Genomic DNA, 12,204 nt, shown 5'->3' on the forward strand with positions numbered 1-12,204 from the left:
AATGAAAATGGTAGACTTTTATTAATTTGTCTCATTACATCAAAGGTGGGATGGCCCAATTTGTGATGCCATGAGAGGTGAGATGAGCCTTTCTTCATAAAATATGCGGTTGGTGATGGTGGGCTCAACTCGTAAATGCCTTCTTTAGCTCGGCCCTGGAGTATCGTCGATCCCGTCAATTTGTCCTTAATAAAAAAAGAATTAGATGAGAAAATAACATACACATTATTATCTTGACATAATTGGGAAATAGATAAAATATTTCTAGAGATTTTTGGAACGTGTAAGACGTTCGTCAGTTTGAGGGATGACAATTGAAAATTACCTATATTTGCAATATCGAGACCCGAACCATCTCCAATAATCAGATCATCAGGACCGAAATATGGAGAGTGAAAGGCTAAAGTATCGAGATCATGGGTGACGTGGTTTGAGGCTCCGCTGTCAAGAAGGTAATTGGGATTAGGGTTGGGGTTGGTGTTGGCAGAGGTGGCGGCATGAGCTTGGGGTGGCTGGTGGTGACGGGTTGGTGGTGCAGGAAAGACAATAGTGGGAAAAAGCTTGCGAAAGAAGGGGCAATCAGCAATAACATGCCCTACTTGGCGACACCACTGGCAGCGGCCTTTAAAGGGTCGTGGGTTCGGGTTTGTGGTGTAGGCAGCGGATTGTTGGGGTGTGGCAGAGGGGTTGTAGGCAGGTGCTTGGTTGGTGTGGTATCGGTGGTTGTGATTAGGGTGGTTCGAATGGTTTTGACGGTGGTTGCCATAGTAGTTTTGACGGTAAGCGGCATTAGCAGTAGGATTGAATATGTCAGTATCGGGTTTTTATTGTTTGATTAAAAGTTCATGTTGAAGTAGTTTTTCGTGGAGAGCTTCAAACGTGATTGGGTTGTCACGGGCACGAACCGTGTCGATAACGGGTTTGAAGACTTTGTAATCAAGGCCGCGAAGAACCTTTGATATGATGTCTTCGGGGTCGATAATTTTGCCCATTAGGGCAAGTTGGTCTACACAGGCTTTGAAGGTATTGATATAATCGGTTATCGATTGATCGGAGGTTTTGACAATCGAATCTAGACGGTCTTTTAATTGTAAAATATGAGCACGAGAGGGGTTTGCATAGGTTTGTGCAAGAATATCCCACGCTTCTTTTGAGGTTTTTGCGCGGATGATAAGGGCTTGGACAGTTGATGAAAGAGTACCCATAAGAGCACCCAATATCAACCCGTCTTGTTTAAGCCATGTAAAGTAAGAAGGGTTGGGTTTTTCGGTTTTGTCATCACCCACAATGGTGGGTGATGGTGCCGGGTTGGATCCATCGAGGAATCCAAGTAAACTAAAACCAAAAAAGATATTAGTCAGTTGAAAATACCAGGATGTGTAATTCATTGGAGTGAGCTTTACACAGTGATTCAGATTCAACGAAGTTAAGGGAGCAGTGGCGTCGTGGGGGTTTGGGACGGACAGTTCCTGGTTGTTTGTCATGGTGGAGGAGGCGGGTTTGGTGGAGATTTGGCGTTTGAAGGAAGGTCGACGGGGTTTGAGGAGGTTTTTGGCGGATCGTGTGCTCGTGGATACCATATAAGAAAGGTAATGTATGTATATAAAATGAATGAATGTTTACAGCTTATGAGGAGCATATATATACTAATCCTAGGGGTTTATTTGAGGAAGGAAAAGGGAGCCTATACAAGATTTATGTACTAATTGATTTTATACATTTATCTTTGCTATATTTACTAGGATACAATATTATGGGTAATACCTTTGATGGCGACTGTAATCTTGAGTCTTTCAAACACTTCTCGGGGTGGTGAGATTTCCTTCCCTGAATCTCAGGTGAGAATAAATCTTTTTGCACTGTCCGCTTGCTACCCTGCACTCCACAATATGAGAAGCTTGTCCAATTTATTTGTTTTACATTAGACACTCCATAATGCAGATCAAAACCTCGGGACTGAAGAGCAAGTTGTGGCCTTACTCTGTTAGCCGTAACAATTTACTGAAACCCGTTAAAGGAAACGCTATTCTATTCTTCAATGTCCACCCAAATGCATCTCCTGACAAAAGGAGCCTCCACGAGAGAAACCCGGTGACTGAAGGCGGAATGTGGTCTGCTGTCAAAGTATTTTACCTGAGAGCAGTCAGTGGGATTACTGCTCCAACTGATCACGAAAACAGTGACTGCACGGATGAAGACGAAAGCTGCTCAAAATGGGCTGCATTAGGGGAATGCCAAAGAAATGCAGTATTCATGGTTGGGTCTCCTGATTATTACGGGACATGTCGAAAGAGCTGCAAAGTCTGCTGATCCAAACACTCACTAGTGGATAGTTACATAGCGAGCCTTGGGTTCACGCAAGATTTAGCACCTTACCGTGCTGTGCCATTCTTGACTCGGTTAGCTAGCTGTGCCCGACATTTTTTTTTAATCGATTCTGTCATTATTCTTTTTTCAACTTCGTTTCGCTGCTTCTTGCACACCAAGTATGGTGTTTTGTTTCATCGAACTCATTAAAGGGCCGTGTGAGATGAGGCTAATTGTTATCACGGTAATGGAGTCGAACAAATGGAAATTCAGGGAAGTGGGATACTCTATTGGCCTTAAAACGTCACCTCTTCTTCCTCATTTTTCACCTTCCAGTCTTCAGCTACCACTTCTTCCCACCACATTCCTGATTTCCTTAATTTTTTCGTCGATATTCCATGTGTTTCACATTATTCCGGTCAATGTGGGATCTAATATCACATTGTTTTATAAGAGATTTACCCGAAAATTAAATTTCTAAATTTTGTTGTTTTAGTTCTTATGGTAGTTTCGATATACACTTTAAGAGAGAGATGTTCGTTTCATAGGTAAAATAGGAGTAAAGTCCACATTAAAATTTAAAAAGGTAACAAATGATTGGGACAAATGGAGTATTGCGAAGTTCTTTGTATGAGCGTATTTGGATCCCCGAATGATACTGGCGAAGTCTTCAAAAGTCTGACCAGTAGTTGGTTGTTAGTTGCCGTTATTAAGTAGACAGCTTCTTCATTAATAACCTTGAAAGCACCCTTTACTAAAGTTCATATCTTTATATCTAGAAATCTAGAATAGTACTCAGTAGACGGTAGTATTGACTGTTAATAAGTATTGCCTTCGTCAACTGCGACCGTCTCTTTATTGTTAATACAAGTTTAAGCTGCGTTTGAACTCGGGAACCCACCAAGCATTAGGGTGATGCTGTCGCACTAATTCAGTAGACGATACTGACAGTAGCATGTAGGCTATTTATTCGTTGTCCATCAGTTGTATAAACTAAACAAAAAATACATACTACATTATCGTTATCACTGTACCTTCAAAACAATGAGGAATTTGGTAAAAACTTGCCTACTGATTTACACATTCATCTTTTTCAATACTACTAGATGGTGTAGCTGTAAGGCGGGTAACTCACCCAACAACTCAGCCTTGCGGTGTAAACCTTCTGAAAGAGCGGCCCTGCTCAACTTCAACCACAACCTCACCTTTTTCGACAAAGATGTTTCATCTTCATGGGAAGGTGAGGAATGCTGTAAATGGACAGGGGTGGTCTGTGATAACACAACCGGCCACATTCTCGAGCTCCATCTTAACGGAGACGACACTAATCACGTGCTTAAAATGGAGAAGCTCGAGTATTTGCTTGAGCTGAAACAACTGCAGAGCTTGGACTTGAGCCGCAATAACTTCAGTTATAGGCCAGTACCGAGATTTATGGGTTTTATGAAGCAACTCAGGCATCTCAATCTCAATTCTGCTTCCCTTGGTGGATCAATTCCTAATGGATTAGGTAACCTCACTAACCTGCTTGTCCTTGATCTTTCTAATAACAAGTTATCAGGTGAGATTCCAGCATTTTTGGGGAATCTATCAAGTTTGAAGAAACTATATCTTTCAACAAATAATTTGACCTCAAATACATCCTCCCTTACGTTTCCATCAAACTTGGAGTACTTAGATCTTTCTAGTAATCTACTGAGTGGAAAAATACTAACATCAATAGGAAAACTTTCCAAGCTGAAAACTTTAGATATTACCTCCAATTCATTAAATGGTAGAGTTTTGTCTGAACCCCACTTTGCTAATCTCTCAAGTTTGACAGTACTAGACATGTCTGATACCATGCTAACCCTTAACCTCTCTTCTGCTTGGGTGCCTCCATTCCAACTTTTAACATTTGATGCCGATAGCTGCAAAATCAACGGACAACTTCCGCCATGGCTTCAAACTCAAAAGAACCTATCAGGACTCATATTGTCTGATGCAAATATCTCCGGGATCATGCCTAGCTGGTTTCATACATTTCAACAACTTGGGTTTGTGGATCTTTCTAACAACCACCTTAGCGGCTTTCCTATTTTCCCATCAACTTTTACGGTATCCACCTCTCTAATAATTCCTTGTCTGGGGTTTTCCCAACTAACAGTAAAACAGAAGTATATCCTATTGCTCAAGAGATAGATCTCTCAAATAATTTATTCTCTGGGCCACTACTAGAAGGTGTAGGTCATATAATGCCCAACCTGGAAACCGTCATCCTTTCTAATAATAAAATTAGTGGTCTAATCCCCAATTCTTTTTGCCAACTTATGTGGTTGGAATTTTTAGATATTCAAAATAATAGTTTATCGGGCGAAATTCCAAATTGTTTCGCCAACATTTCAAGTCTTACACTAGTAAGTCTCTCGTACAACAAGCTCAAAGGAAATATTCCCTGCTTTAATACGAGTTATAGTTTTAACAATGAATTTTATTTGCATTTGAATGACAACATGTTGAGCGGAGAGATCCCTTCATGCTTGAGCGATATCACAAATCTGAAAGTTTTAGACATTGGTGAAAATCATCTCTCCGGCAAAATGATCAAGTGGTTTAGTTCCGTAAAATTTAAGGAACTGAAAATACTTAGGCTTAGAAAAAACAAGTTTAGTGGCACTATTCCTAGGCAATTATGCTCCTTGCCTCAGCTCCAAACCCTAGATCTTGCCCATAATCGTTTTTCAGGATCCATTCCTCGTTGTTTAAGTAACCTTAGAGCAATGACTTCACTGACTAATATTGATACATCAGATCAGGATTTGGATACAAGTGGTGTTAGTGAGGTAATTCAAGGAATAGAGCGTGCATATACCAGCACGCTACCGTATTTGGTGGATATAGACCTCTCTTGCAATAACTTGGTCGGAAGCATTCCTAACGACGTGACAAAGATGTCCAGCTTGTTGAGTCTCAACTTGTCGCATAATCAGTTATCTGGAACTATTCCTAATAATATTGGGGGTTTGAGGTCATTGATATCATTGGACTTGTCAAAGAATAAGCTTAGGGGAAGTATCCCTACCAGCATGGGGGAACTATATTGCTTGAGCCACCTTGACTTGTCATACAACAATTTATCAGGCCCAATCCCGACGGGCAATCAGCTGCAAACTCTATCTGATCAAGCCTCAATATATGCCGGAAATCCTGATCTCTGTGGTGATTTTCTACTTAAGAAGTGTAAAAGCAAAGTGGATGAGCAAGATAAGGGTAGGAGCAATAAAGGCAAAGGCGATAATAAGGAGAAACTCGAGAAAATGGGGTTGGACCTGGTAGTAATGTCGGGATTTGCTACTGGTTTTTGGGGTGTTGTTGGGAGTTTGGCGTTGAATACAAGGTGGAGGCATGCAGTTTTCCAGCGTCTCGAGGATGGTTATAATTGGTTGTATGTGATACTTGTTCTAAAGGCGAGGGTGGTCAAAGCGAGGATTAACAGGAGATAAGATGGTAATACAGTTGGGTATCCAATAATGAGGCTAGCATTGTAGCACACTAGCTGTTATGTTTTGTACTACCTTAATTTTCCTCGTTTCTTGTTGTTTACTACCTTTGCTTTTGTGCAAACCAAGTGTAATGCACTTTATTGGTGTTTGGTGGTGTCCGGTGTAGTGTGTGTACGCCTGTATTACGGCATATAATTATGATTCTGGTACGAGTGTATTATGATAAAGATTATTAAGTGTAATTTTTGTTTAGTAATCTTGATGAATGAATTGCCTAGATAATGGTTCTTTTAGGCCGAACGCATAAATCAATCAATTAAGGGCGAACGAGCAAATGTCCAACTAATATTATCGGGGGAAAAGTGAAGAAAAAATGTAATGGGCAATCATTACATTATGCCAATGAGGAGGCAAGTCCCAACTATTGACTTTTTTCTACAGCAAGTCGGCATGATCAATACGAGGCTAAACAATCATAATTCATAAGTTACATGTCTATTTTACTAAGAAACTATTTGACATAGAAAATTTTAATGAGATGCGAGGCTTGCATCCGGTGATACCGACTCTACTACTAAGAAGAACCGATATTTAAATGACACATTATTAAACAACTAATTTAGATAAACTAAACATGATTGACGTGTAGTTGTGTAGGGATATAGAACTATGTGTATGAGATTGACCAACAAGCAAATGAGATTCCATCCTAAAACCAATTGATAAGTAAGATTTCGTATTTTTTTAGGTATTAACCAGGAGTATTCTATCGACAGTTGGGGCAATCTCTTTTAAAATACTAAAGACAATTTAATGGATTGACCCCTTTTAAATTTAACTTTTTCATTTGCAAAAATCAAAAATCAAACCTCTTACTACTTGTTTAAGAAATAGAAGTCCTTATCAGTTACCAGTCACATCACCAACTTTGGTACCTCATTTCCGTATTGGGAAACCTTTTCACACACAAAATTACCCGATTTCTCTAGCATCTCTGTTTTTCTTAGTTTTTGTGCTTGTTGTCAACACAAAACATGGTCATAAAAAATCACCCAAATTGAATTCAATTAATACAATTATGGTGGCAACTGGCAATTCGTGAAATCGGTTCCTCAAATTAGTAACAAAGTGCAATTTTTTTTATCAAAAATCAGCTTGAAAATTAGGGATTAGGGTTTATGAGATTAAGGGTTTCTTTGAGCGACCTTGAGATCGGTTTCCGTCTTGAGGATTTAGACTCCGAATGATGATAATCCAACTTCATTGATTTGGTGAGCTACTTTCTTTCCCTACTTTCTGGTTTTTCTTTTTTAATATAAATCGCTTTTATGAGAGACTTACTCGTACGAGCAAGTTGGTTATTTGATTATTGTTGTGATGTTTCTTTACAAACAATTATTATAAAACCGTTTTACATGAGACTCACATTATGTTGCTGCCGGACACCTCACAAATTAGGATCATCAGTCATACTCGTCGCATATTGACTTAGTCAAAGTCTTCTCTAGTCGTCGCTAATCATAATTCATTCGTTTGTTTGTTTTTGTGTAATGGAGAAGACTTCAAAGTCTGACCATAAGTTGATTAGTTGCAGTTATTAGGTAGTATAGTAGTATTGACTATTATAAGTCTTGCCTTAGTCAACTTTAGACGGCCTCTATATCCGTCTTAAATGAGAATTTGTGTTTTGTTAATACAAGTTTGGGTACATTCGATCCGTCTTGACTCAGGATACCCATCAAGCATGTTATGTTGTCTTTTTCCATTTTTGGGTGTCTTAATGAATTGTTGTCCTTTCTATTTTAGGATTGCATTTGATGAGCAATTTGATTTTTCACACTCAATTTGGTCCACTTGTCAACTTATAATTTGGTCCACTTGTCAACTTTAGAATTGTTGCCAAAACCAAAGGATAACAATTGATCGGGACGGAGCGAGTATAAAGTAAACAAAATATATACAATACTACATTATCGTTATTACTCTACCTTGAAAACAATGGGGAATATAGTAAAAACTTGCCTACTGATTTACACATTCATCTTTTTCAATACTACTAGATGGTGTAGCTGTAAGGCGGGTAACTCACCCAGCAACTCAACCTTGAGGTGTATACCTTCTGAAAGAGCAGCCCTGCTCAACTTCAAGCACAACCTCACCTATTTCGACAAAGATGTTTCATCTTCGTGGAAAGGTGATGAATGTTGCAAATGGAGCCGGGTGGGTTGTGATAACACGTCCGGCCATGTTATCCAGCTCGATCTTTATGGAAGCGACACTAATAACTTGCTTAAAATGGAGAAGCTTGAATCCATAGTGTATTTGCTTGAGCTGAGACAACTTGATAGCTTGGACCTCAGCTTCAATAACTTCAGTTATGGCTCAATTCCAATATTTATGGGTCTGATGAAGCAACTCAGGTATCTCGATCTCTCATTTGCTTCCCTTGGTGGGTTAATTCCATATGAACTAGGTAACCTCACTAAACTACAACACCTTGATCTTGCTGATAACAAGTTATTGGGTGAGATTCCAGCATCATTAGGGAAGCTGTCAAACTTGAAGTACTTTAATCTTTTTGGTAATCAGTTGAGTGGCAAAATACCAACATCAATAGGTAAACTTTCCGAGCTGCAAAGTCTAAATATTGCGTTCAATCGAATGGAAGGTACAGTTTTGTCTGAATCGCACTTTGTTAACCTCTCAAGCTTGATAGTTTTAGACATGATTGATACGATGCTAACACTCAACCTGTCTTCTGATTGGGTGCCCCCTTTCCAACTTCAATACTTAGGTGCTGATACCTGCAAAATCAACGGAGAAATTCCACCATGGCTTCAAACTCAAAAGAACCTATCAGAGCTCCTTTTAACAAATGCAAATATCTCCGGGCTTATGCCCAGCTGGTTTCATACAATGCAACAACTTGACTTTGTGCTTCTTTCTAACAACAAGCTTTGTGGGCCTATTATTTTCCCTATCAACTTTATTGCAATATACCTCTCTAATAACTCTCTGTCAGGGGAATTTTTGTCCAATGGCAGTAAATCTGAAGTATATCGCTCTGCTAACTTCATAGATCTCACAAATAATTTTATATCTGGGCCACTTCTAGAAGGTTTAGGTCAAATAATGCCCAACTTGACAACTCTGATCCTTTCTAATAATCAAATTAGTGGTCAAATCCCCAATTCTTTGTGCCAACTTGAGTTGTTAAATTCTCTAGACATCAATAATAATAGTTTATCAGGCGAAATTCCAAATTGTTTAGCCAATTTGTCAAGTCTTTCATTTGTACGTCTCTCCTACAACAAGCTAAAAGGACATATTCCTTGCTTTAATAATAGTGGTTCCTACCAAAATGGTGTTGGTGTGGAATTTTACTTGCATTTGAATGACAACATGCTCATTGGAGAAATGCCTTCATGCTTGAGGAGTCTCACAAATTTGAAAGTTTTAGACATTGGTGGAAATAATCTCTCAGGCAAAATGCTTAAGTGGTTTAGTGCCGAAAAATTGAAGGAACTACAAATACTTAGGCTAAGAGGAAACAAGTTTAGTGGCACTATTCCTAGGCATATATGCTCTTTGCCTCATCTCCAAATCGTAGACCTTGGACATAACCATTTTACGGGATCCATTCCTCCTTGTTTAAGTAACCTTACAGCCATGACCCTTAATCTGTCACAAGCTAGCCATTTCAATGATGCTATTAGTGAGGTAATTCAGGGAATAGAGCGTGCATATACAAGCACGCAACTATATTTGGTGGATATAGACCTCTCCTGCAATAACTTGATAGGTAGCATTCCTGATAACTTGACAAAGATCGTTGGCTTGTTAAATCTCAACTTGTCATATAATCAGCTATCTGGAATGATTCCCGGGAATATTGGGGATTTGAAGTCATTGATCTCACTTGACTTGTCAATGAATGAACTCACGGGAAGAATCCCAACAAGCATAGGTGAAATACCTATGTTAAGCCATCTTAACCTCTCCTACAACAATTTATCCGGCCCAATCCCGACTGGCAATCAGCTACAAGTCCTGTCTGACCAGGCTTCAATATATGCCGGAAATCCTTATCTTTGTGGTGATTTTTTGCCTAAGAAGTGTAAAAGTAAAGTGAACGAGCAAGACAAGGATAAGAGCAATAGAGGCAAAGGCGATAATAAGGGGAAGCTTGAGAAAATGGAGCTGGTCCTGGTTGTGATGTCGGGATTTGCGACTGGTTTTTGGGGTGTTGTTGGGAGTTTGGTGTTGAAAAGGAGGTGGAGGCATGCAGTTTTCCGGCGTGTGGAAGATGGTTATAACTGGTTGTATGTGGTAGTTGCAGTGAGGGTGGCCAAAGCTAGGAGGATCAACAGGAAATGAGATGGTTCATTTTTTATTTTTCGCAAACATTTTCGTTTCTTCTTGTTCTCCAAGTGTAGTGCGCTAGTGTTCTACCCTGTACTATAATACTATAGCATATTAGTATACTACTCGTATTATAGAAGCATGAGTATATTATTATAGAAACTGATTGAGTTTGATCATTTAAATAATCGCACCTGTAAAAGGTATTGTAAGCAGAGCTAATCCTTGTTTAATCCATAACATTTATGGCCGAAGCTGAAATCTTTATCTTTTTGTTTAATCCATAGCAATTATTGTAGAACAAATGGAATTAACATAACTTGATTAAATCCGAACATTGCTGGTCGCTAATTGGTATGTTCCAGAACACTGGCTTTCGATTTCATACCTTATTGTTCCTAGACTTTCCTTATGTCCCTCATTTCCTTGTAGTATTCTCTGCTGTCCATTTTTCGCGTACAAAACTCTTAAACTTATTTTGCTCTTATGTGAACCCATGGTGTGCTGTGGCCGAGATATTGATCAACTCCGAGCCATCAAACTTTTATAAAAGATGGGTCTTTTAAAGCCCTCTTATTGGTTCCTTGAATTTATGAAAAAAAATGCATTTGTTTCTCTTTCCAATCGCAGTTCCAAGACTATACAACTGGATGTACAATGCTATTGTACATCCAAGGGTATTTTAGTCTTTTTTCAAATACTTTTACAAAAAAAAAAATAACATAATCAAATTTTCAATCCAATCCCCCATTCTCTCATCTACTGCTTCCATATTTTTCTAACTACTCTCCATCTTAATGAATCATACTCCTTAAATTATTATAATTAATTAACTATGCGGAACAAATCATAGGACATGACTCGTGAGAAAGGAATTTTTTTTATCCAAAATTATAAAGCATGAAAATAGTTGAAGCTCGTATTCTTTTTACATTAGCTCGTGTTCTTATCTTTATAACTCGTATTCTTATGTGCTCGTATTTTAAAGCTCTTGATCCTTTTAAGCTCGTATTCTTTTTACATTAGCTCGTATTCTTATCTTAATAACTCGTATTCTTATGTGCTCGTATTTTTAAGCTCGTGATTCTTTTAAACTCGTATTTTTTTTACATTAACTCGTATTCTTATCTTAATAGCTCGTATCCTTATGTGCTCCTATTTTTAAGTTCGTGATTCTTTTAAGCTCATATTTTTTTTTACATTAGCTCGTATTCTTATCTTAATAGCTCGTATTCTTATGTACTCGTATTTTTTTAGTTTGTATTCTTCTAATAATAGTTCGTATGATTGATGTAGAAAATTACCTCAAAGTATTGTTAGATCCATTTTTCCGTCTTGATGATGATGTAAATTGCTTCTCGTTCACCAAAATATTGTTAGATGCGTTTTTCTTCTTGATTATGATGCTAACTGCTTCCCTTTTATCATATTAGAATCAGAATTATAGAAAAGAGAGGATTGTCGACTGTCGTTTAATAGAAATTTAGAGAAAAGAAAGAGAAGGGTTTGTCGACTAGAGAGAAATCAGAATTAGGGAAAAAGGAGTTGTGTAGAATTTTTTCTTTTATTGGGCCTAAATTGTTTAATATGTAATATATATGTATATATATGGGCCTGTTGTACAATGCTACTGTACAACAGGTTGTAGGATCTTATTTGTGTTCCAATCGTGTCTTCCTCATTTTTAGGGAGCTTTTATTTCTTTCTCCAACTCTACAACAATTCTGCAGAATCTAAATCACTATATAAATTCATAACTATACAAATCAATACATTAATAAATGATACTATTATAAAAATAAATTGTAAAATATGAATTAATTTAAAAAATTAATGTGAATCAGTTAAAAAATTACAAAAATTATGTGACATAAAATAGAGTACATATATTAATGAAAAAGGAACATAAAAGAAAACACAAGAGTAAATGAAAAAATGCTTAAAGTACATAAATAATGAAAAAGGTTTTATCTTTTATTTCCAAAAAAATATTCAACAAAAACAGAATATTATTTTAATTTTGAATTATTTAAATATAAACATGCAAATAAAT

General features: G+C 37.7%; 3 protein-coding genes across 3 annotated transcripts; all 3 read left to right on the forward strand.

Moving 5' to 3' along the window:
- Positions 1 to 1,287: 1,287 nt before the first annotated feature.
- LOC141608823 (putative prolyl 4-hydroxylase 12) lies at positions 1,288 to 2,504 on the forward strand. The gene is made up of 4 exons (XM_074428170.1): positions 1,288 to 1,330; positions 1,432 to 1,589; positions 1,743 to 1,838; positions 1,942 to 2,504. Exons 1-4 carry the CDS (start codon positions 1,288 to 1,290, stop codon positions 2,308 to 2,310), a joined length of 666 nt encoding a protein of 221 aa, XP_074284271.1. The 3' UTR covers positions 2,311 to 2,504.
- An 847-nt stretch (positions 2,505 to 3,351) lies between these two features.
- LOC141608824 (uncharacterized) lies at positions 3,352 to 5,934 on the forward strand. Its single transcript, XM_074428171.1, has 2 exons — positions 3,352 to 4,404; positions 4,485 to 5,934. Exons 1-2 carry the CDS (start codon positions 3,352 to 3,354, stop codon positions 5,787 to 5,789), a joined length of 2,358 nt encoding a protein of 785 aa, XP_074284272.1. The 3' UTR covers positions 5,790 to 5,934.
- A 1,853-nt stretch (positions 5,935 to 7,787) lies between these two features.
- On the forward strand, positions 7,788 to 10,166 carry LOC141608825 (receptor-like protein EIX2). The gene has a single exon (XM_074428172.1). The coding sequence runs from the start codon at positions 7,788 to 7,790 to the stop codon at positions 10,164 to 10,166; it is 2,379 nt and encodes a 792-aa protein (XP_074284273.1).
- The last annotated feature ends 2,038 nt before the right edge of the window (positions 10,167 to 12,204 follow it).

Source organism: Silene latifolia, chromosome 10 (assembly GCF_048544455.1).
Source record: "Silene latifolia isolate original U9 population chromosome 10, ASM4854445v1, whole genome shotgun sequence".
In the NCBI taxonomy this organism is placed as follows: domain Eukaryota; kingdom Viridiplantae; phylum Streptophyta; class Magnoliopsida; order Caryophyllales; family Caryophyllaceae; genus Silene; species Silene latifolia.

Excerpts from the sequence above, each read along its gene's own strand:
- LOC141608823 (XM_074428170.1), top strand. The coding sequence starts at position 1,288 with ATGGTGGGTGATGGTGCCGGGTTGGATCCATCGAGGAATCCAA. Across the intron at positions 1,331-1,431 it reads GGATCCATCGAGGAATCCAA|GGAGCAGTGGCGTCGTGGGG; the intron begins GTAAACTAAAAC and ends AACGAAGTTAAG. Across the intron at positions 1,590-1,742 it reads GTGGATACCATATAAGAAAG|GATACAATATTATGGGTAAT; the intron begins GTAATGTATGTA and ends TATATTTACTAG.
- LOC141608825 (XM_074428172.1), top strand. The coding sequence starts at position 7,788 with ATGGGGAATATAGTAAAAACTTGCCTACTGATTTACACATTCATCTTT.
- LOC141608824 (XM_074428171.1), top strand. The coding sequence starts at position 3,352 with ATGAGGAATTTGGTAAAAACTTGCCTACTGATTTACACATTCATCTTT. Across the intron at positions 4,405-4,484 it reads TTTTCCCATCAACTTTTACG|ATAGATCTCTCAAATAATTT; the intron begins GTATCCACCTCT and ends ATTGCTCAAGAG.